This window comes from Amyelois transitella, chromosome 6 (genome assembly GCF_032362555.1).
Source record: "Amyelois transitella isolate CPQ chromosome 6, ilAmyTran1.1, whole genome shotgun sequence".
NCBI classification, from domain to species: domain Eukaryota; kingdom Metazoa; phylum Arthropoda; class Insecta; order Lepidoptera; family Pyralidae; genus Amyelois; species Amyelois transitella.
In genome coordinates this window covers 8,315,077-8,340,722 of record NC_083509.1, presented here as the reverse complement: position 1 = coordinate 8,340,722, position 25,646 = coordinate 8,315,077, and the positions used below count along the sequence as shown (strand labels likewise).

Sequence of the window (25,646 nt, the reverse complement as noted above, 5' to 3'; positions counted from 1 at the left end):
GGAGGTAGAGTGGTCCTATCCATTTTTCTATTGGCGCCGGGAACAATACGGAAATTACAATTTATACAGGAAAAAGGCTGGATTTTTCATTGCATATCATATAAAATTAAGAACTTTATTTTGTCGATAAACCAAAACTTTCCCAACACTGTTGTTTATGCCTCCCCTCTATAGGTGTAGTGTATTCATTTTGATCTATTTCTGTTCCAGAGCCATATAGCAAAAAATCGGCGTGAAATTGTCCCTTTGTTCTGCAAAAAGCAGCAAGTCCAATCGTAGGCTGAAATTTTAATTGTGTCCATAGTTAACAGTTTTAATCAGCACTACGTCCAATTTAGTACATCATTATCCATACAATCAAATTATGCAGCGTTTTCAATTGATGGTTCGGAGTAAAGATAATATGATGCCCTTTTAGAGCAGTTAGATTTGAGTGATCAAACTACTAATAAAAAGTAACGTTCAATTTATTTAAGCGTATTTAATACTACTGAATAAAGTTGATTTCTAATATAGAGAAAACAATAAAAATTACTAAATTACTTGAATAATAATAAGTACGTAGGTAAACTGATTTCTTCTATAATGTTGTATGTTTTTAATATCACTTTATTTAATAGATTTTAGTCTAAAGGAGATTTTAAAACTAATATAAATTATGCGTTTTTAATGTCCATTTAAATTGCTTTGTAATCAATCTTTATCAGTCAGTTTCATATAATATCATGATTATCATAATTTACCCGGTCATATGCTTGTTCTTGCTGATGAGCTTTTATCTCGATGGTCGTAGGTACATGAATAAAAATCATCTGTTTTATGTTGTATTGTGTTGTATTGACTTGACTGTTGGCGCGTGGCAGGCCGCGCTTGCAACTGGTTTTTCGACATAAAATTTCATTGACAACAGTAATAATAGACTTACAATCTATGTATACTTTATAGTAGTCTGATTAGTAAAGTTTCTAAACGTGTAAAGTATTACCAAAATAAAGGCGGATACTTATTACATTTGCCTCACACACTGAAAAAGAACAAAATACACTTTCAGTGTAAACTTGGATACAAATTCTGATTTACGAATAAAATAATGAACATACTACAATTTTTTTAAGATTTTGTGTTATAAATCTTCTAAGATCTTCTTCGGATCTTTACATAGGTATATGACCTCTAAACTTCTTGATGATGTGACCACTTACTGACGTAACTTTAGGAAAAGCCGTAATATTTTATTTTTCATGTCTCTACTCTTGTGTAGCGTTTATCTGTTAAAACTAGGCACAGTTATTAAATCGTTCGTTTATTTGTCGCTTTATAAAACCAGCTCTGTGCCGCGATTATGCCAGAATAAAAATAAAAATTGTCCGATGACCATTATCGGTAGACTTCGTCAAAATAAACCGTGCCTACCACAAGACTTGTATTATTTTGTTTAATTTTATGCTACTGTATTTAACGATATAACTACATTTTGATAACTTCGCCACTTTTGCTATTATTTGGTCTTTTGCTTAACGATGTTATCATATGAGTTGGGTGGCCGTATTTGGCGTTAATCTCCTATCGTGAATTTAATGCTTTTAGACAGTAAACAAACTGTAACTGTTTTTTTTATTATTAAGTATAAAATAATTAATATTAGTTTCAATTATTTAATTAGGTATATTTTTATTAGTAGTAGTTAGTGATTAATTGTATAAGATTTTATTATTTAATGTCAAAATAATTTTTTTGATTATAAATAATAGTCTTTTTATTTCATGATATGATAAGCATTGCGCCATTGTTTTATTATCATTCATCTATAGTCACTTTAATACTTCACCAAAACTCACATTCTGTGTGGAAAATAAATACGAGTATAGTGTGGGCTAGTATGTTTCCCGCGCAGATCGTTAATGATAATAAATTAAATGCTAATACATTTGGAATTATTTTTGGGCAATCGGCTAACAAACATCTTTGCATCTCAATTTTATCATTAAGCCTTCCAGCTTAACGAGGAGTCTTGTGACTATTTCGCTCTACATCGTTAAGAGTGACGTTCAACCCGGCTGAAGCTTACTTCTGTAAAAGACATTTTCCTATATTTAGTAGGATACTTGAGTAATTGGCACTACATTGAACTAATAAACTTAAATCAAAATTTTTTACGATTTCAATACGATAGTCACATTATTATTTTTTTTATTCAATAACTAAAGAAAGAATTCTCAAATTTTACTTTTACTATCATTTAATTATTGACTAAAACGTTCAACTTATTACAGACTTCATGAATAAAAGTGATTTTTTATTCAGTCGTTTTAGATTAGGCGTATTATTCATTTATTTCTTGATAAGAAAAGAGACACTTCATAGGAATGACTGTATAATTAAGAAGGCAGAAGGCTGCGTGCCTGTTAAAAGCTCCGTTTATTTTAGTTCTGTGTATTAATAGATGCCATTTCACTATGTTATCTGCAAAGAACTACCATTCCATGCGTAGAATTATTATAGAGAAGAAAGACTTAAGACTAAGATTATTTGAAATGACTGAAAGGCCATGTTCAGCTGTAAGTATGTCATAATGATGGAATTGAGATTCAAATAGTGGCAGGTTGTTAGCCCATCACCTACAATAAAATATATATGTGACAATTCACACGGATTAAGATAAGTATATTTTATAATCAATTGAAGACCTAGGTCAATCAGAAAAAGTTAATTCTTCGTGACCTGCCCGATAAGGGGCCTTTACTAAGAAGCAAAAGCAGTGAGCACTTCCCTATTGCCAAGGAGACCTAAAGGTGCCCTATGATACTATGTCATCTAGATATTTTAATTCTACGGTTCATTTATTATTACAATGAAGATATTAAAGATATTAAATGTGACTACATTAATTGAATTTGCCGGTTTCATTATGATAAAGCTATTGGCCGTCAATAAAGATTGTAATTTATTTGAAACGTTTTTTAATACACTAATTTATGTATATGTTAACGGAAATGTATAAAATCTAGGAATTGCATCCAACTCCAAGGAAATGTATACAATTCCGAAGCTATTTAGGAAATGTATAAAATATTGTTTTAAAAATTATTTAATACATACATATCCTGGGAGATGTATATATTTTCTAGGAATTGTATAAAATTCCCATTTCGTATTAGGAAATGTAGATATAAAAAGAAGGCTTTCTGTAATAAAACACCTTGTTTAAATGAGAATAATATTTTTAGGCGGTGTTCTTAGCGTTTGTTAACATTCTGAATGATGCCCCTCGCCCCGTTATCCCCGCGTACCATCACGGGTTTTACATTTCCGATTGCTATTTAGGAAATGTATAGATTTCCTAGGAAATGTGTCTAATATAACTTATTTCACACAAATCCGGGCTATTTTAGGAATTACATACATTTCCTAGGAATTGTATACAATGACGGATTACATACATTTCCGTTAACATATACAATGACGAAAAAAGTTACTATAAAAATTATCGTGCAACTTAAACTTACATTTTGTAAAAAAAAAATATTTTTTTTTGATGCACCTGACGAAAATGGCAAATAATTGAAAGTTGTGTTAAAGAACGTGCATTTTTTTTCCATTCAAAGAGCTTTTTAACGTAATGGACACAATATGAACCATTTCGGTTTCTGTTCAATAATATCTTGATTCATTTAAACTTCTGTTAAGCTACCGTAATAACAGATTTTAAGTGATACTCAGAACCGTTTTGGCTTTTAGTATTTCATTAATATTCATCCAAATGATCTTCGGTAAAAGGCAAACACTAAGTATAAATGTAATTATTGCAATAGTTGTAACCATCGTTTTACGGACTCCGAAATGACTGAAAATTAAGGGTAATGAAAACTTGTGGCGAACACAATTCGTTGTTCACTCGTAAGAATTAATTTTCGTGCAATAAAAACTCATTGCTGTATTATTAGCCATATTCAATTATTTCAAAAGCGTTGTGGTCGGCTTTTCCATCGAGTGGAACTCAATATTCCTTAGTTTACGTAGTCGCACAGATATTGATTTTTGCTACGTAAAATAGAAATGCATGTAAAAATTCACTTATACTTAAAATAGAAAAAAAAATAGTCACTGATGTTCGCTGTTACTCGTAACCTTTACGTTCAACTATCTTTTATAATTTGAGTTTTGGTATACTTATTTAATGGAACGAGTTTAATTCTATTACTAAGCCACACATCAGAAAGTCGCTTTGCCTTCTATTACAAACTTTGTTTCCCTTCAGTCGTCACTCGTAACTGAGTCATAGTAATCGTCTATTGAAGGCTAGCCGCGTTTTACTATCCTCGTGAACAGGAATTTTAAGAGCAGCCGGTCCCTATACTCAACGAAATAAGTAGTTATCCAGTATTATCGGCGTATAAATTAATATCATAAATATATCTTGCTACTTTACAGATATGTAAATTGAAGTAAAGTGACAAAGAACCCGGTGACCACGTTGCACACTCTGATGAAAAGTCTCGCGTCCAGCTCCCACATGTCGTAAACAGAGAACCGGGGGAATGTGTCTTCTACTGCTCTATATATCTTCTTAGCTTTGTCCCTTAGGGGGCCTGAAATTATTGAAACACGATATTACATCATAATTAATATAATTTCATTATGTGACTTTTAGTCGCACTCATTTATATTACAAAGTCGTGCATGTAATTAACGGTGTTTATTCTTTGACTTGTAAAATCAAATGTATTCTTTTGCCTTTGCAAATAATAAGTAGTATGACTACTCTAAAGTGCCAATAACTGCTTAGAACAGTCAACCGTTTATCAAGTTACACCACATGGAACTCTTTTACGTGTTAAGTCTCTAATTTGCAGTAAAATTGGGTAGGTTGATCTGCTATTACCTCTACCTCTTAACAGATATGGTGGTGCTTTAAAAAGATGTTAATTAAGAAATACATCAGTACCAGTATGGTAGACAGACATGACTTTAATGGACACCAGTTTGACTTCTCTGATACCTCTCTCAAAAAGCTCACAGCGTAGGCAGAGTAAGAGCAAGCCAATAATATCTGTTAATGTAAGTGTCGCCAAAATTCCTAAGCCTAAGCGATCTGGACCCTGAAAGGAATATAAACATAAATGAATAAAATTAACACGGTAAAACAGGCCTGACACATGTGTGTCTATTTTCAAAAGACTTTAGAACGGGCCAGACATTACAAACTTAGACTCTGGGCTAAAAGAGAATTGGTCATATTATCCAATTATAAGTTGACGACGTAGAATAAGAATGTATTTTGAGAATGATTTTATCACTATATTATTTATTTAATACATCACCCGTTGCTTGTCAGTGGTTCGTTCTCTCGAAGGTCTTTTGTGATGTTAGTTAATAACTCAAGCTACGTAATTAAGTATGAGGCTAGATCATAAAGAATTATATTTCATTTTGCTTTAAAATAAAGCTTAATTCAGGTACCTTTTTTCGTAGTTCGTACTATTAATAATTTTGTGAGGTTAGAGAAGTGCAAGCGACAGTTCGTAAAAGGTGTGATAATTATAACAAACATAATGAAGAACTTACGAACTTACATTGTTTTGTACTGTGATAAGAACATACTCAAAAGTTGTGACCACGAAAATTACAACTTTACTGGTGAATAAAAATATCTGAAAACAGAAAAAGAGGGATTGTAAAAAGATTTGATCATTATTATCTAGGTATTTCTTCATCATTCTTTAAGTTCTTTCAGATTCTGATACGAAAGAACTAAAAGAATGATGTTGATTTCTGTGTACGAGTATATTGACTATTACTGACTGACTTCTTCTATTTTCATTGGGTGATCTGTGTCACAAATTATTTCAGACTCAGCTTTCTCATATTTAATAATTCTATACAATTATTGTATAATAGTTTATTGTTGTAAACAAATAAGACAATATTACTTTTAACCTTTAACTTATGCCTTCCTTTTCACACACGTATCTCAAGATAATGTAACAACTTACCTGAAATTTATAAATTTCTTGAAATTTTGAAAATGCTGTAAAAATCTTGTTCACATAGACATCCAATGCAATATTATCAATGTCATACACCTTTGACCCTACAGTCTTTGTGAAATATTTTTTGAAGATTGATAAATCTTCCTTTATTAAATTAATTTCGTGTTTTTCTATAATATGTCTAAACATATTGCTTATGACTTGAATGTGTAAGCCAAAATATACCATCAGATTAGAACTGAAATTAATTTCAGTAAGTACAGTACTGTGGGTAATCAAAATTACCAGGACTGTAGAAACTAAATACACATTTTTCGTAACAAATGCTGTAATGACTATAAAGCATACGACAAGAAACCACGAGAACAGGGTTATCCAGTTCATTCTGTGAATCACGTCAGTGATTAATTTACTTGAATTGACTTTCAAAACTTTATTTAATTGTGACAATTTTATATAAAAATTCACATTTTCTTTACTCGAAAGAAATCTAGAATGAATGATGCTAGAAAGATAGAAAATAAAGTGAACGATTTCACTCATTAAAGACAATTTGAAGAAGTAGTCGAAATTTCGATATCTGTCGTATGCATAACAAGCGATTCCCGAATATGATATAAATATAATTAGTATGATGGCAGCAGTGTAAAATTTTTGGTATCGCGTAGGCGTAGTCACGAATCTGTGGCGAGCGTCAACACGGCAGGAACCAAGCACAAATTGAAATAGTCGAAACGGTCGGAACACCACCAAAAAGTCTTCATCGAGTATGTCCTTTGAAAGATACTCGGACTTGTTAAGTTCTACCTTTTTCATTTTGTTTTGACTTGAAATTAAGTTATGCTTAAAGGTCTAGTTGATAACTTTGTTAGTTTTCAAATGAATTGTTCCATTAATTTGATTGTGTTTTATTAGATTAATGTAAGTACGAGGTCAGCAACAAATTGCGTATGTGCATAATTAGTAAACATTTTATGTGTATTTTCTAATAGATGAAAGATAACAGGTAAATACATATTTAATGTGAACAGAATGACTTGAATGAATGAAAACTTTCAATATTTTCAAATGGAATGAAATGTGACTTGTTTCTTTTTTATTAATTTTTTTGAAGGTAACAATTGAGTTATATATAATAACTTACTTGATTAAAAGATATATAACACGTACTTACTTGCTGTGCAAATCAAGCAATATAATAATTAAAATTGTTTATTATTATATTTAATATTATAACACAGAAAATAAAAAATAAATACGTTGAGTTTAATGAAATAAATTTAAAATAACCTTATTATATTGATATTTTTTCATAGAAGTAGATAGAATACCCTTTAAACACACATAAAATAAAAATAAAATCTATCTTAAAAGAAGGTAATATATAAAACGCGGCCTTAACGCATTATGTAATCTCTTCCGGGCAACCACATAAAGTAGTCTAAAAAGTGAACATACCCAATTATTCATAAAAAGCTTATCTACCTACAGAATTTTAGATATAAATCTATAAAAGACTGTCAGTTCCGAGATGATACTTGTTCCTAGATTACATGATTTCCTATAGCTTCTTTACAGATATGTAAATTGAAGCAAAGTGACAAAGAACCCGGTGACCACGTTGCACACTCTGATGAAAAGTCTCGCGTCCAGCTCCCACATGTCGTAAACAGAGAACCGGGGGAATGTGTCTTCTACTGCTCTATATATCTTCTTGGCTTTGTCCCTCAAGGTTCCTGATGTAAACAATTTGTTTTATTAATTTTTCAAGCCATGAGAAAAAGGTATGATACCTTGATTAGATATATCTGCACCATTAGTCCCCATAAAACAACTAAATAATACTTTTACTATCGTATAATCTTTTTGTAAATAGTAAAGAACATAATAAAAATGAGGTACTATATTAATGACAAATTCCATCATCGAGGTATTTTTAAAAGTTCATTAATATAATCACATCTTTTTATACCTTACGGGGTAGACACAGCTACTTATCTTACAAAAGACTAGAAGGCAACGTTCAGCTAGATATATAGTTTGATGTTTGAGTGATTCAGATAGTGACAGGTTATTAGGGATAGACCTTATTAGAGGGTTAGTGAAAATCTAAAGTTTAGAAGAGAAAGGTTCTTTGATTTGACAAAAAGTAAATAGTACTCACCAGTATGGTAGACTGACATGACTTTAATGGATATTAGTTTAACTTCCTTTACATCCCTTTCTAAGGCCTCACAGCGCAGGCAAAGAAGTAATAGCCCAAAAGTATCTGTTGTTGTCAGTATGGCCAAAATAACTAAGTTTAGGCGATTGGGACCCTAAAAAATATGAATATTTTCTAAATACAACATTAGCTTTAGCTCATGAATATATTCAGTTTCCCAAAAAATCCCTATTCGATTGGTTAGGTACATTAATGTAATTCCAGTGCAAATAAAAGGTTTCTGTAATATTCCAATTTTCTTTTATTGTCATTCTTATATGTCATTCATGCAACTTCTTGGAATGGGGAAAAAAATACATAAATCAGTTTCAATATTTCATTCATAGTCATCATTCGCAGCATATACCAATTACCTCAACGTAAGAGCATGGACTAGAAATATGGAAAAAAATCGAGGCAAAGACATCCTACACCATTAGGCAACTGTTATTATACATGATCCGGCTGAGAAACTAAGCCGTAAGAGGTCCTATAGAAGTAAGTTCGTGTAAAAATTTCCCTCGTCTTGTGTCTGGTTGTAGGCGTATACAGAGAGGAAGAGACGCAACCGGGATCAATGAAAAATTTGAGAATTGTTATTTTATTTGATATGCTATAGAAACCATTAATATTGGTGTTTAATATTTTATAACTTACATCGCTTTGTACGGCGAGAAGCACATACTCAAACGTTGTAACCATGAACATCGCAACTTTATTGGTGAATAAAAATATCTGGAAACATGAGACTCTTGACATAAATCAATACCAGTCTTCTGAAATCGGAATTCTTATCACGCTAGCTAATCTCGCAAATTATTAGTTTCTTATAAATAAGTTTAACTGCTATGTACAAAAGCAATTTACTATATATCTTACTTGAAATTTGTAAACATTTTGAAACTTTGAGAACGCTGTTAATATCCTTTTTATGTAATCATCCAGAGCAATATCATTGAAATCATAAATCTTGGATCCAACAGTCTTGATGAAATATTTCTTAAAAATTGAATATTCCTCTAGTGCCAAATTTCGTTCAGTTTTTTCTATGTGCTGTCTTAATATATTACTTATAACTTGTATATGTAAACCTAAATATACTATAAGATTTGAGCTGAAATTAATTTCCGTTAGCACGGTACTATGAGTTACCAAAATTACTGTAACTAATACGAGAAGATACAGATCTCTCGTCACACATACTAAACTCACTACAAAACATATAACAAGGAACAAGGTAAAAAGTGTAATCCAATTCATTCTATGGATGACATTTGTTATAACTTTACTGTAATGAGCTTTAAGAACTTTATCTATTTGCGATAATTTGATATAGAAATTAACATTTTCATTATTTAAAAAGAATCTAGATTGAATGATGCTGCAAAAATAGAATAAGAAGTGGGCGATTGCATTTGTTGAAGTAACTTTGTAGAAATAGTTTTCGTATCTGTTCAAAGCATGATATAGAAATGTTAAGTATGATATAAAAATAATTGTAACGATGAATGTAGTATACAATTTTTGGTTGCGTGTAGGTGCCGTCACGAATCTGTATCGAGCATCAACACGACAGGAACCAAGCATTAATTGAAAAAGACGAAACTGTCGAAATACTGCTAAGAATTCTTCGTCAAGCATGTCTCTTGAAAGATATTCGGACGTATAAAGTTTTCTTCCTCTCATGTTGAACTTTCACAAAGGTGACTTTTTTTATAAACAGCACTGTCCAATAAGACTGTTAGTTTTCTAATGGACATTCCATAAATTTAATAACGTGTTATTAATAGAACAATTTAAGAAATAAAGAACGAATAGGTATTTAATTTCGTAATTAAAAAATATCAAAATGGACTAAACGTTTAATATTTTCTAATACGGTAAAGTAAGTGTAGGAGTTTTATGCTATTAAGTAAATAGGTTTAGCCTACTTGGTAAATTAATCAGACCCCGAATGCTAATAGCTAGTTTAAAGAAATATTTGTACAAATTTACAAAATATTGAAACAATGTTGCTTATTTTTGATTTTATACTCAGGAAAATCTCAACGTAACTTACAAAATTAACTGTAGTAAAAATATAAGTATATGCATATTGAAATATTCTGTCCTCTAGAACACACACATTATACGAATTAACTCTATATCAACCTGATAAAAATCAAAGTTTTGTCGCAATCAAAATTTTATTTTAGTAAAACATTGTATAATTATGGCAAGTACGTAATAATTTATGCTTTATAAATCATTATAATTTACTACTGACAATTTATCTAATTTAAATATATATTATCTTATCAATTCTCAAAGTGCTTTAATCATACCAACCGCTAAAAATCTGCAAGTACTTTACAGATATGTTAATTGAAGAAACGTAACAAAGAATCCAGTGACCACGTTGCATACCCTAATGAATAGTCTGGCATCTAGTTCCCACATGTCATAAACTGAAAAGTGAGGGAATGTATCTTCAACTGTTCTATAAATTATTTTAGCTTTGTCTCGTAGAGGCCCTGAAAATAATTGAATCTTTGATATTTTATTACATTTCTTCTGATGTAAAAATACCTACCTACATGGAAAGACAGTAGTCAAAAAAACCAAAGCTATGTTTAGTTCAGATTTAGGATTCGTCAGATTTTTTCAAAATTGGGAAAATAATACAGATTTTTTTGTATTATTTTCACAATTTTGTGTAGGAAAAGAAACAGCACACTATATTTTGTCTTAGCCACCAAACAAACACGGAAAGGTTGCGCATGAGATGATCGTTCTTATTCCCTTAGGCATCCTTTACGACATCCATGGAAAGAAAGGAAATATTATCAATTCACAGCCAAACAGGTTTAATATGCAAGAAAAATAATTTACAAGATTATATCGGAATATAATAATATACATACCAGTGTGGCAGATAGACATCGCTTTAATGGATACCAATTTGACTTCCCTTATATCTCTCTCAAAGGCCTCATAGCAGAGACAGAGAATGAGTAACCCAATCGTATCTGTTAAGGTCAGTGTTACTAAAATTAATAAGCCTAGGCGATCAGGACCCTAAAAAGAATAAAAATGTATGTTAATATTTACTATAGAAATTAGGTGTTTTTTATCAGACACTTTCGTTCCATGTTGCCTATATCAGATAAGAGACAAAGAATGTTCAAATAATATTCACTCTTGTTTTATAAATCCTTTTGTTATTGGGAAACAAAGACTTCAAGGGAAATCCCAAATTCTACTTAGCGTTTTCATTTTGTTAAATTTAAAATATTACTCTCTCTGGGTGTACAGATTAAAAATTTGCTTTAATTCGAATAATCCTTACTCATAAATCTGTGGGTATAAGGATAAAGATGCACTCACATTAGTTTGAACGGTAAGGAGAACATACTCAAACGTTAGAACCACGAATAACACAACTTTACTTGTGAACAAAAATATCTGAAATCATAAAATTAACATTTTTATCTTTTTTATTTTCCTATATTTTCAAAGAACATTCATGGACTTAAGAAGTAGGTACTGGGCTATGTACCAATGACTATTTTAGAGATTATGTACATTAGTTTGAATACTAATCTATACTCTGCTTCTAAAATATCGTGAGGAAACCTGCACATTCAGGCGACTAGATGGGAAACCATAATCCAGCACGGGTTAGGTCCCCGGGCTCCAGAGTGTGAGGATGCAACAAGGACTATAGCCAGGCTTTAAATAAGACAAGTTGCGAATTAAGTTCATGCTTATGGAAATAAAATATAAGCATGACATAAGTTAAAGTCTACCTATATAAATTCTAGAATCTATAAGAGTATGAACGATCAACTTACTTGAAATTTATAAACATTCTGGAAATTTGAAAATGCAGTAAATATCCTTTTAAGATAATCGTCTAAACCAAACTCATTCAAATTACAAGTCTTGGTCCCCACTGCTTTTAAAAAATGTTTCTTAAAGACTGAAAATTCCTCCACGGCCAAATTAGTTTCAACGGTTTCTATATGCCGTTTCATCATATTACTTATGACTTGAATATGTAAACCCAAATATACGATGAGATTTGCACTGAAATTAATTTCCGTGAGCACAGTACTATGGGTAATCAATAAAACTGTCACTGGTATGAGTAAATATGGATTTTTCGTGACACAAACGGTACCAACTATAAAACATATGACTAAGAACAATGCTAACAGTGTAATCCAATTCATTCTCTTGATGACGTTTGATATTATTTTGTTGTAATGGACTTTTATTAATTTATCAACTTGTGATAATTTGACATAAAACTTCACATTTTCTTTATTACAGTAGAATCTCGACTGAAAAATGCTGCTAAAGTAGAAAATAAAGTGGGCGATTGTGTTCATCGAAGTGAAAGCGTAGAAATAGTTCATGTTTTCATATCTTTTGTATGCGTAACATATCATTCCTGAATACGAAATAAATACTAATGTAATGATGACTACAGTGTATAATTTTTGGTATAGTGAAGGTGTAGTCACGAATCTGTAGCGAGCGTCAATACGGCAGGAACCAAGCACGACTTGAAAGAGTCTAAACTGTTGAAATACATTCAAAAAGTCTTCGTCCAACATATTTTTTGAAATATAGTCAGACGAATAAGCTTTTTTTTGAATATTTTGATTTAAGATCATATTTTCCACATGGACAAGACTGCACGTTCAGTTGATTGGTTTTGAAATAAATTACTCCATAAAAATTGTGTTTTGTAATTCGATCAATTAACAATGTAGAGGAAAACTTGGTTACTTTAGTAATTAAAAAGATGAATAATTACTGACCGTTCAATACTTTCAATACTGTTAATTACAAAATTTTCCCATTTGTTTTATAGTGAAACAGGGAATTGCGTAGGTACCAAACATACATACATATAATCCCGTCTTTATCTCCTGCGAGATAGAAAGAGCTAACAGAAAATACTGGCAGGCCACGTTCAGCTGCCAAAAAAATTGAAATTACGAGTATAATTAGAAAACAAAGATTTTTTGTTTAATTTCATTGACATTGTAAGATCAGCATGAAATAAATATCAGCCAAGGGATGAATTATAAACCTGGTATTGTTCTTTAAGCCAATTCACTAGTGACCTCTCAATCACAAATCTATCTAACCAATTTTGTGACTGTCATCTATGCATATCTACCCCGTATGGGATTAAAACGTGGTATGGTCGTGGTATATAATACTACTACACCTATAAAAAATTACAAAGTATTATATCTATACTCTCCGTATTTTGAGCGAAGGCAAAAGGCTATTTACATTAAGCATATATCTCCATTACATAGTAAACGCCAACACGCACGCTCTCAAGAAACCTAATAACAATATTAATTACACACTGTCTGCAAAGTAATAGTTTTAATTATCAATAATAGTGCGTAACAGCGCAGGTATTTAACCGTTCAATCGCCTGCCTCCGTCTCAAATTATTGCACTATGTTTTTTACTCTATATTAAACTGCTCAAAGGTTCCGAAGATCTGACTATAAATAAACGTCTAGGCTAAATTAAGACAGTCATTTAAATAAGTTAATACGTGAAATCGATCACCTCTTTGGTATTTAGTCTCCGAGCAATGGAAGTTCTGCATAATTTCATTTTGAAATTAAAAACAAAGAAAAGGCAGGCTTGACTTAAGTAATAAGTTTTTGCTTTATTAATTATGTGAGAGTGCCATAATTGTTTTAATTACGTAAAAGGGTCGATCAGTATTAAATATCAATATAATTCATATTAGTCATACAACAACAACACACTTAACCCGTCGGTCAGTCCATTCAGGTCAGTCAGTTGAATATTTTATATTTCAACATTGTATGGCAAACTATCCTCTTGAGTATGTCTTTCTGTATGTTAAGTCGCATTATTTTCTAATCTTATGATCAATTGATTGAGTAACTAATGAATGGTAAAAGTTTTCAATACTACTTATTGAAATTATTTCTATGCATCATGTGCTACAATTATTTATTTTATTAAATTAGCATGTACCTACTCTATTATATTTTTAATAAACATGGAACTACCAATTATCAAAACATTTTTTCATAAGTGATGACAAATTACGAATATTTGTGTCTGTGATTATGCTTACATTTTAAATGATAATACTGCACAAATAAATTATATTACTAAATCAATGCTACAAATTCAAACTTCATAGTTTCAATATTACGTCACATATTTTTTCCAACCATGTTGTTTATTAAAGAGAATAAAAGGAATTTGCCAAAACAAAAAGCAAAAACAAGAAAAAGAACTAGAATTTATCATTTCTATTATGAAGTGTCAATGATTGATAAATATTCGTAAAGAGATGAAAGTTCGCATGGTTTTATTCCGATAAATATGCGAGCGACCACCTTTACTGTACAATTAAAAAAGCATGCTTTTTATGAACATATGTGTCCGTGCCATACAGATAATTGTTGTTCAAAGAAACGATGGCTGCTTTTAAAATTAATGGAGGCCAGAATTAAAGTTGCAGAGTCGTAATGAAGATAAAGGCTGAGGAGTCCCGACGATAAACTCTTGACGGCTTCTCTCTGTAAGATAAACCTTTAATTACTCTGATAACTTGTATGTTAGGCTGTTTCTTGATTGGTAATGTAGGATTCAGAATATCTGCCTATGACAAATGCTATCGGACAATGAGCGGAGTTTGATTAATTTGAAGCATTATTGTTTAAGAGCTAAAATGGAGTAGAAATATGGATGAAAATATTTTTTTCTTTCTTATTCGAATTAAAATAGCAAAGTATAAAAAAATTGATTAATTTCACGTAAGTAACTTACTTAATTATTGTAAACGTATTTACTAAGTTACCTTTGCTAAGATAATTATGTGTTTTTTCTATCACTACTGACTCCCCAAACGCACCAAGCTGTCAGTATTGAAATCACGATTCCATCATTGAGCCGTAAACTTGACCTTGGCTTGGCTACCAGTATTTTAGAGACTGCCGTCCTTGTATATCCCGTAACAGATGATTATATGTGTATATTTTTTATTATTGTTTAATTGGATAAGAAAATGTATAAGTTATCGTTGTCCAGCAATTAGGGACGCTCACGTGAAACGCAAGCGCATCGCCTTTTCGGTAGTACACTTGTGAAGATAAGATCAATCTGTTTTATCACATGATAGCAGATAAGCTTTAAATTAGGATTGTATTGCAATTTCATACATAATTTTGATGCGGATATACTATTTACTGTGATCCAATAAAAAATGTTGCAGAGAAATAAATAAGAATTAGAAAATTATTAAAACATAGTAAAAAGCACCGCTTGTGTTATTATTTTTTATGTTGGTGTAAATATGAGTTTAATTTTGATAGCAATACTCAAGCTAAATCCTTTTCAGCAAATAAAGTTCAGCAGTTTTGTTTACCTTAGGAACTAAAACCTTATTAGATTAAAAAATAATATGATTTACTCTAAACTACCTTAATATATGTATTTACTAAATCATAAAGTGTGGTCGTTTACAATTTATAATTAGTACTTTACGTGCGCAATCTGCTAAGTAAATGGCTGTAAACTTCTATTAAGAAATACACCATCAATTTCAAGTTCATTAGAGCTTCGGAAGCACTGATTGCAGCTTCGCAACACCTCTAACATGTAAAACCGCCTACTTTTCGCGCAGCAAAATGTGTTTATAACGACCCAAAAGCAACACCCACGACATATTTTTTTTTTAATTTCGCCATTTCCTAGTTAACGAATAGACATGATTAATGACTCTGTGCGAATTAATTTGAAGCCGATCGACTTAACGTACAATTATAAAAACATCAATCTTTAAAAATAAACGATCTGAGTGCGGTTGCGTGTTCTCTTTATTACCAATGGTGTGACACCTTTTCTGAGACAAATTATATTAAATTGTTGTGTCTAAAAGAGAGCAGAATATATATAAAAAAAATGTTTATGCAATTTGATACATAAAAATTTGAGACATAGATAAATAGGATCTTGAACCTGTTTGTCTATGTCTCAAATTAGTTGGGCATTAAATATACTAAATTAGTTTTTTGACTATACTCATTATAACGTGGCATACTATGATACACAATATAATTTAGAGCTTTTATTGTCTGTTTACCATTGGATTGCTCAAAAATAATTTTTACGATTAAGTTGCAGAAACAAATTACAACAGTAAATTTTCCGAGAATGTAAAATAATATCTTATATTAAGTTACACAGATACTCATCACTCCTCCTCACACTTAAAGTAACAATAAGAGTACACCAATACAAGTGCCTATTTTAACTTTCGGAGGAAATGACGAATAAGAGCTGTTTGATGTAAGGTATCGCTTCCGCTATTAATCTCGCGAAACAATACGTTGAATGCAGGAGGCAGGCGACTTCCCACGCTGCTGTCATCCAATGAGATGCAATCACTGACCTGTTTTGTAAATGCTGGATAAGTGGTCAGTGGTCGAACGGTTAAGGTTAAAAAAGGCTTGATGAACAAGGTCAAACATACAAAAATCTGATTAATAAACCGTACCATTTAGTGTCAATGACTCTTTTCTGAGTTATGTCAGTACCTACATTAGTTTGATTGCTTACTGATGCTTTAACGGTGGGAGGAAACATATTAAGAAAATATACATTTAGGTAAGTGGACGTGTAACCATGATCGAATATGTGTTACACATTGGTCTGTTCAGGTCATGGGACTGCAAAATTAAAGTCGCGGTCGTAAATAAATTTTCAGACCTACTATTAAAGTATTAGTTAAATATTTATTTTTATTACTTTGATTTCAAACCGATCGTGACAGAAGACTTTCTGATATTAATGTTAGATGTGAGAGTTCACTGTCCAGCAAATGTACGTCTATGTTTCCATGCAAGCCCCGGGCACAGGCGAGATCAATTTTACGAGTGCTATAAATTCAACTTGTTTCGTGTGTTTAATACATATAAAATACGATTTAAATTCAATTTACCTACTCAAGGTGTCTTTTAGCGAAATTGAATTAGTTTTATATTTGACGTACAGGTAATTTACAATTTGATACCATTTTCTGTGCGGGTTAGTTAAAAAATCGTTGACTGCAATAAGCATTAATCAAAATTATAATTCTTATCTTTCTTTTTAATAAGATAAATGGTTTCGTCAATGGCGTAAAATGATATGTATTTGCAGAATATGCTTCCATTATTTACGAATTAACAACTTTCATCTCAAGGGCCTTATTTGCATCACCTGCAAATTCTTGACCACCTTACGCTTGACATTTATTGATCATATAAATCATAACTTGATAACTTAATCTCACAAAATGACGGTGTAAGTTTGCAGGCTTTACATTTTTCATATCTAAGAAGCAGAAAATAGATTAAAATAGTGTCTAGTGGTTAACATTCCACTATAAATACCTAGTTGAAGTGTCTAGATACAAATTATAAGAACGGCTAGTTCATTCAAAGCGTTCAAAGCGCCCTTAATTGTAAACATCACCCAAACGATATCTCACCAAGTCTGTATTTAAATAACTATTAGACATTATTCATAAAGAGAAAATGACCAATGCAAATGGTGAATGTTTAACCCTTTACGACAAAAACGCTGCCTATCAAGACTTTCCAAACATTATTTTCACATCACCATTTATAAAAACAATTGAGCAATATTTTTCACGAAACGCCTCTTCCTTTCGGCAATGCATCCGGCGTAACTTTCGCGTTTCAATTATAAACAATTATTAAATTCAATTCAATAAATTACGTTGCGTTTGTTTTGTTAAAGCTGAGATTTAAATACAGGAGTCACGATTTGGGTAATATTGGATGTTATTAATAGATATTATATAATTCATATCGTTGTATAACGGTGATCTTTTTTAAACTTATGTTATTAACCAAACACAATGTTAGTATTTCTTTGGGTTCTGGACTTCGTATGTTTACTTATGTGAAATTATTTAAATGTGGTCATGAAAGTGATTTAAATTTTAATCTGTAAATACTAAAAATCAAATTGGTAACGCAATAACTTTCGAACCGAGGGTGTGGTTTTGATAAAATGTGTGAATTTGATATTATGTAGATTTTGTCAAAAGATATTCAACTTCTTAGGTAACAAAATCAGTTTAATCTTTTTGAAGATATTCACAATTTTGTAACAAAATAAAATCTTAGTTTGCGGTGTACGATTAGTTTATATAATTTGTGTTCTAGAATAGCACATCACCTTTATTTAAAGTAGAATTGGCATGAACAGTTGATATTCTTATTGGAATCAAATTAAGCTATGACTGGTGTGACGATTAAGAATGTTTCAACGAAATACTTACAGTTATGGAGGTTTATATTTATTACAGTTTTCTCATTTGTTTTTAACACAAGATCAATACAGGATAAGTTTCACTAAGCGGCGTCAAGCATTAATTATGATTAAATTATTTGACTAATATCAGCGTTTTTATTGAATTCCGTTATGAAAGGTAAATTTTTATTAATATTTTTAATGATAGTAGATGTTATAAAGATTTTATACTTTTTTTATACGTTTTTTTTTTTAAGAGAATTCCTGTAGAATTTCTCTCGTATGAGTAGCAGTCCTATGAGAGAAATTCCCGGAATCCTCACAACAAGATTTAGCGCATACTTAATCTAGTTCTGCACTCAAATGGCGACTTAATTTTAGGACTACTCGACCAATGTGATTCTCGCTCCTCCCGGGCGGCATACATTGCGCGTCGCTGCCCGCGGCGGCAGGCTAATTTTACAGTTAATATATCTGCCCTGATTGCCAGGACACACAGAACCGCGGATTTATTTGCTATCCTGGTACTTAAACGGCCCGGTGTTTATTTTTCATGTTAATACAGGTAGGCGGGCATGTTTTAAGTGCTTGGACGAGGCAATCCCCTTTTGCACTGGAAGCGATCTTGCCTTAATTACGGTAAAATGGTCAAATGTAGTTTTTTGAGTGATGAAGTGCTACACATTTTTGTACAGTTCAGAATATTCCAGCAACAGATTCAATTATTTAAATATAGATACAGGTTCTCCCTAGCCTTTGCGCGAATACCTGTAATGGGTTAGCAACCTATCACTATTTGAATCTCAATTCTATTATTAAGCCAAATAGCTGAACGTGGCCATTCAGTCTTCTCATGACTGTTGGCTCTGTCTACCCCACAAGGGATATAGACGTGACAATATGTATGTAGAGCATTGGTGATCACATGACCTGGGGTACCTAAAAAGATGTACGCTACTCTATTGTTGAAGCTTTCAATATCCGGTTTTAGACGATAAGATGTTAGATCAAACTAAAAAGCTTAAAATAAATGGTCCCTGAATACTATTTTTGGGGAATTCGTCAAAAGCAAAGTATCCTGAGTATGGTACTAGTACTGGTAGTCTCAATAAAAACTCCTAAGAACAAGAATGACAAATAACTTTAATCCTTCGTCTTAACTGATCGCCGGAGGTGTTCCGGCGGTGTATTGCAACCGACGGACGTACAGACAGCTTTTTGCGCCCGCCATTTTGTTAATGAGCGGATAGAAAGGCCGCCATTGTTAAAACCTTGGGTGTTTATTGTGACATGTTGGAATAACACTCTGTAAATAATCTTTTTCTTCAGCTTCTGCATGGCCTTGTCAGCTAGTTTTTTACTCGTCTGATTGGCAAAACAGTTCTTTCCACATGTAACGTACATACATTCAGTTATTTTATGATAGATAGAGCTGAAGTCATGAGACATAAAGGCCAGGTTATTCCTTATTATAAGGAAGTATGTTCATATTTATACTTAATTTGTGATATTTAAATACTTAACGATGACATCACCGTCCAAAATGTTTTATATACATTATTAAAAACGATGACCCAGTTAATTATAATAAAGTTTGGGAAGTCATTTTTGGATTAGGCTATGACTCTCTCTTCTCTTTGTCAGAGAAGCGAATTCATACTGACTTTTCAGTCCTAGATCGCTTGGACATCGGATCTTTTTGAAGGATAACTGGATTAAATGTGTATAATTAAAGTTTACCTTTTATTCCTTTATATTTATTTATTTATTTAAAACTTTATTGCACAAAAAACAAATGTACGAAATGCGGCCTTAATGCCGTTTGGCATTCTCTACCAGTCAACCAGCTGACCAAACAGAAAATCTTTAAGTTGGTGCACCAACAAATCGCACCGATAAAGTACTCGTACACATGTTACTGCAAAATACATACATTACAAAAAATAAATATAATATAATAAAAAAAAATTTTTATTGTTATAAAAATTATGGCAAGATATCAGTGTTAAGAGCTGGACTTTAATAAAAATTATTGGTTTGATTATAACAAGTACCTAATAATAAAATTAAGTCTTATTAGAATCCATTTAGACTTACATTGAAAAATTGACAATGGAGCAAGTTATTTTTATTTTGTTAAAAGTTTTCTCCAAACATTTCAATGCGCACTTTCGACGAGATAACTAAAAAAACCTCATACATCATTCAGTATAATGGGGTATAATGATTTGTATTGTTAAATATTTCACTGTCACAAATTATTCCCGCACGTGTTACCCTAAAATAGCGGTGCATGTAATAATAAGAAATAATAATATCATGGAATAATAATAAAATCACGCGAATAATGTGAGGGAATGACGCGTGGCGCGCATGCGTATCGGCCTTAGGACAGGTGTGTGGTGTGTACGCACCTTTATGAGGGAGAGGGTAGAGGACCAGCAGTGGCGAATAATAATTGTGAATGAATTTAGGGTGTTATGCAGAAATACTTTGTTAAATCCTATTCATTTATACAATAATTTTACATACGAGTATACCATGTACTTTATTTTGTATTACTTACGGAGTAGTCTCCAAAAGACTCAAAGACATTCAACTTGACGGATTTGAGATTCTGATAAAGGCAAATAGCTAGCCCATCGCCTAAATAGAATAATTAGAAAATTGTGTAATAAAATTGTCTAAAATAACGAGGTAATTTTTTTTTATTTGATTTAAAGGTTCAATTAACTTCGTGTTCCTAAGCACAATTCAGTTTTAAAAAAGACCCATACCACTGAGCCACATGCACATATACTTACCAGTACTTTGACATAATATTACATTACCAATTTAGGTCAATTGTTGGTCGAAATAATAATTGTATTTGAAATACATGTCACAAAAAACATTCAAAGGGTCCAGCTTCACCATAAGCATTACATTACAACTCCAACGTACGAAATCACCTCGACCTGTAACGATCAAACCCCTATAATAATAACACCCCGCCAAACAGCAATGCACCATATCCATAACAATACGAATTTCTATACATATTCACAGATTTGAGAACATGTTCATTGGGCACCCTAAATTTGAAAACCACTTTACAAAGAACTTAGAAAACTGGAATTCTTTTGATTTTGAAGAGATACGGTACTGCTATGAGAGGTCAAGTTGTATCGGTTTATATGCTGGTGCGTTGCCAACGTCGCGTGTCACGGAGGGGGAGGGACAGGTGTGTCGCACCCCTTATTTGAGGGAATTTAAGGCCACAGCGCATTGCTATACTTGTTTGATATAATTTTTAGGGTGACCAAAGTTCAATCAGTTTTAAAATAAAATGAAAGTGTAAGTTCAAGAGAATGGGCCTCGATAGACTATTCACCCCAAGTTTATTATTATTAATCTAATACTCTGTTGAGCAATTATGACCATTAATAAGATTAAAACCCCTTTTTGTCAGATTTGTATATTTTTTGATCGTTAGTAATAATTTTCGATCATCCTTCTTTTCTTTACGTTATTTTAATGAAACTGCTTTTATATTTGCTAAATTACAGCAAGATACGTCAAAATCAGATCTGTCTTGATGTTAAATTTAATTTTTTATAAAAATATGGATATACGACAATCAACCAACGGTGAACGATAGTAAAAGCGTACTGTCGAATGCAAATAAACGTGTTGCATGTTTGAACGACAACCCTTTAACCTAACAATCGCTTGGTGGTTTACAAAAAACCTCGAGAAAACAACTTTCTTGCTTGATTTAACTTTTAGTTTTTAATTCAGCTATATTGAAATATTTTTTGTAAATAATAATTTGTTTATATAATGTATCGAATCTGCTTCATCGCCGCGAGTATGCAAATGTCTAATCATAATTTACAATTTCTTAATCTATACATATAATAATAATAAAACAGTAAAAATATTTTGTCTGTACATTTAGTATTTTTGACTAAAATGGATACAGGGACGCTTAGAATGAATATTAGAAAGCAAATTTTTTATTTTATTTTTGTCAGTCTGTCTGTATGATCACGCTTATCTCAGAAAGTGCTGAACTGATTTACTTAAAACTTTTACCGATTGCTTTGTTTTAACTCAGACTTGCATTGATGAAGCCTAAAAACGGTTACAAACAAAAATATACATTTTCATTTATAATAAATAAAATATGGAAAAACAAATAAAAATATGATAAGATTTTTACCACAAAACCATTAAATACTATGTGTTGATGCAGTTTGTTAACATACTTTTTTTCTTTCATTGCTACGAATTATCCACAACATCTGAAAGAATAAAGGAACTGCCCACACGGCATTATTCTGGTGTGATGTTTTGACACCTTCGTCGGCGAAAACGATATTATCGTAAGATTTAAATTATCTAAAATCTTTAATGTTTGGCTGTTTTGACCACAAGGTTTTTCATATCGCGAGATGTCTTTGACAGATTATTATCTGAATTGTTTGCTGAATATCATGTGTAAGTTATAATAGTGATCCATTAAAGAAAGATTACTGATATGATTCTGTTTCCAGAGTATTGTATCGGTCTCTTTGTAAGTTATTCAATGGATTTCGATGATAGTCCTGTGGAGAGGAACTTTGTCGTTGAATGATCGCTTTGTTCACTGTGACAAGATTTATTCATGTTGTGAAAAAAATACAAAATAAATGTTAGCAGAATTTTTAAGTGTAAGTTTATTTGAGTATTTTTTACCTAGTTTCAAATCTAACTAGATAGGTACATAAAAAATTTAAGATGTCTATCTAAAGAAAGCAGAGATATTGGCGAAATTACTAATAAATTAGAATGCCATGTTACAACACAGGTAAAAAAGATGTGTATATAAGTATGTACTTCTTATTATTATAAAATATCTATATACTAAATTTCTCCTAAAACATTAAAGCTATTTTAATGGCTATGCAAGAAAATATTTGAGTTATACCAAGTATTATAACTAAAGCTTCTTCAGATTATAAATGACTCCCATACTGCAGAGGTCCGCGGCAGAAATTACAGAGATGTAACGAAATACCCTTCTATATGATAATATCTAATAAGCCAACTGTTTAATGAATAGCTAACTGCCTCACCTTATGACCCGAGTATACTACGGTATTCGCGGCTCAACATTACCGTCACTAGCACGCAACAAATGAGGTTCGTAATACAATGTTTTACATTAAAAAATGAAATAAAACGGGTGACTAGCCCTCCGAAGCAACATGATTTTCACTTAACACGAGTATAGTTCATGAGGCCCATGAGCTACGAGGTATGAGTAATAGATAGTTGTATTTTTGCAGTGTAATTGACACAAAGACTCTCAGCCTTCGAATGTAAACTTATGATATAGTTAAAGCGATTAATCTGTCTCGGTTGGTGGTAAAATTCTTACCAGAATAATGAGACGAACTTCTACGAGGTACTCTCTGGCCAGCGCTTGCGTGCCAATTATTGACGTAATTATTTTGAAAATATGAGCCTCCTTTTGGGTTATTTAACACTCCAAGGTCCTCATATTTTTTATCGGCAGCGACCAGTGCGGCTCAGATTGTCAATTGACGCCTTTATAGCGAGTACGCCACCAGCATTCGTAAATAATATTTTCGTTTCGCTCAAAATTGCAGCAAAACGCAGTGACTTTGAAATATCGAGTCTAGTTAAAATAAAATTGAGTTGCTGCTCTCGAAGTAGTTATTAACGAGGCAGTGAATGAAAATTAAAATGTATGGTTGTATTATCGTGGTATTAAATACGTCTGATGCCGGCTACGGCTAGTATTGGGATTGTAAGGTAATCTTTGGTTTCGTTAGTGCGGCCACTCCTCGCACAGGCAGGAATTATCATCGTTGGCCGACAACTGAAAAGTAGCTGCTGATTATGCGGCGTTCACACGAGCGAACGGCTATTAGTTCCATCGAAAGGGATCCATTTATTTCGAGTATCAATTAGTCCTTTACACCTATGCAGTCGATAACGAAAGTTAAAAGGCGCTTAATTAAGAGCGAGTTAAAATGAAAAAGATCCTCGTTAGTGTTTGTAATGAAGCGGCGCGAGGCTGTCGAATTGTTTTAGTTTTATTAGAATTTACCGTATTACGTAGAAAGTTTTTGAAAATAAACCAGTTTGATTTCTATGTCTAGTTGTCTGTCCTGCGCTTTCAACTATAATGAATATAGAATTCCATGGTTGGCAAGTCGATGGAAATTAATTTACACATTAAGAAGATGGAGTGTCTGTGCAGGCATCATGCGCAGGAGTAAACAGTGCTAATCCGATCAGTACCTAATGGACACCGAACCGACAGCCCGTCTAGTCATAGTCTACCACACAACTGTATAGATTATTACGATTTTATTGTTTACGTAAGAATTAATTATTACTGCATTTTTTACGATGATCCAATAATGTGGAACCTGACCCACTAAAAAATTGCGGCGGTCAGATGGAAGTTGTTTTAAGTAAAAAATTACTTGCCCAATTCAGGAGGACAAAGGCTCATCCCGGGCTCCTCTCCTGATAAGTGAGGATTAAGCCACGATTTAAAGCCAACAGGAGGAAGAAGTAAAGTTATTCGTGTTCATTAATTAGCAATTAAGCACATTAATAAAAAAATATTGTTGATTTTAATTTTTTTATTACTGTAAAACTAATAAGAAACAAATAAAAATCATTGTGTAGTTGGAAGACTTAAATCTGGTAGTAATTTCAATAAATGAAAGGGAGTGCATCAACTGGACCGGTCACACTGAACGAGATAAATATCTGCTACCATAAAATCAATTTATTCTTGAAGGATGAAGAAGATTTACTTGACGATCACCTTATAATGGTATTCCTTATTTTAAAGTGAACGTGATGAATATTGTGTGTGTTACTAAAAATTTTTATTTAACAGCATGCAAAATTACAATCCTATGTTGAATTTGGACGATGAGTGACAGTGGACATTTAAGATGTTTACAGTCATAACAAGAAACGAATATGTCAAACGGAAGCCAGATTCGATATTGACCCTTTAGGCTGCCCAAACACAATGAGAACTAACAAAAATAGAGAGTGTGGAGCGCGCGCCAGCGCATCTGCCGGCCACTATCGAATAAATCTACTAAAATAATATT

At 32.0% G+C, this 25,646-nt stretch overlaps 3 protein-coding genes across 3 annotated transcripts; all 3 read right to left on the bottom strand.

Moving 5' to 3' along the window:
• Nucleotides 1–4,425: 4,425 nt before the first annotated feature.
• LOC106131086 (uncharacterized) lies at nt 4,426–6,806 on the bottom strand. Its single transcript, XM_060944754.1, has 4 exons — nt 6,522–6,806; nt 5,574–5,651; nt 4,946–5,099; nt 4,426–4,589 (listed from the first exon to the last, which is right to left on the bottom strand). The coding sequence occupies exons 1-4, from the start codon at nt 6,804–6,806 to the stop codon at nt 4,426–4,428; spliced, it is 681 nt and encodes a 226-aa protein (XP_060800737.1).
• Nucleotides 6,807–7,562: 756 nt separating this feature from the next.
• LOC132901856 (uncharacterized) lies at nt 7,563–9,879 on the bottom strand. Its single transcript, XM_060944753.1, has 4 exons — nt 9,406–9,879; nt 8,851–8,928; nt 8,155–8,308; nt 7,563–7,726 (listed from the first exon to the last, which is right to left on the bottom strand). The coding sequence occupies exons 1-4, from the start codon at nt 9,877–9,879 to the stop codon at nt 7,563–7,565; spliced, it is 870 nt and encodes a 289-aa protein (XP_060800736.1).
• A 662-nt stretch (nt 9,880–10,541) lies between these two features.
• LOC132901855 (uncharacterized) lies at nt 10,542–12,854 on the bottom strand. The gene is made up of 4 exons (XM_060944752.1): nt 12,027–12,854; nt 11,560–11,637; nt 11,097–11,250; nt 10,542–10,706 (listed from the first exon to the last, which is right to left on the bottom strand). The coding sequence occupies exons 1-4, from the start codon at nt 12,852–12,854 to the stop codon at nt 10,543–10,545; spliced, it is 1,224 nt and encodes a 407-aa protein (XP_060800735.1). The 3' UTR covers nt 10,542.
• Between the last annotated feature and the right edge of the window lie 12,792 nt (nt 12,855–25,646).

Excerpts from the sequence above, each read along its gene's own strand:
- LOC106131086 (XM_060944754.1), bottom strand. The coding sequence starts at position 6,806 with ATGAAAAAGGTAGAACTTAACAAGTCCGAGTATCTTTCAAAGGACATA. Across the intron at positions 5,652-6,521 it reads TGTCTTTAATGAGTGAAATC|ATATTTTTATTCACCAGTAA; the intron begins GTTCACTTTATT and ends TTCTGTTTTCAG. Across the intron at positions 5,100-5,573 it reads TTATCACAGTACAAAACAAT|GGTCCAGATCGCTTAGGCTT; the intron begins GTAAGTTCGTAA and ends TATTCCTTTCAG.
- LOC132901856 (XM_060944753.1), bottom strand. The coding sequence starts at position 9,879 with ATGAGAGGAAGAAAACTTTATACGTCCGAATATCTTTCAAGAGACATG. Across the intron at positions 8,309-8,850 it reads TTCTCGCCGTACAAAGCGAT|GGTCCCAATCGCCTAAACTT; the intron begins GTAAGTTATAAA and ends CATATTTTTTAG. Across the intron at positions 7,727-8,154 it reads CATGTCAGTCTACCATACTG|GAACCTTGAGGGACAAAGCC; the intron begins GTGAGTACTATT and ends TGTTTACATCAG.
- LOC132901855 (XM_060944752.1), bottom strand. The coding sequence starts at position 12,854 with ATGATCTTAAATCAAAATATTCAAAAAAAAGCTTATTCGTCTGACTAT. Across the intron at positions 11,638-12,026 it reads AGAATGTTTATAAATTTCAA|ATATTTTTGTTCACAAGTAA; the intron begins GTAAGTTGATCG and ends TTATGATTTCAG. Across the intron at positions 11,251-11,559 it reads TCCTTACCGTTCAAACTAAT|GGTCCTGATCGCCTAGGCTT; the intron begins GTGAGTGCATCT and ends TATTCTTTTTAG.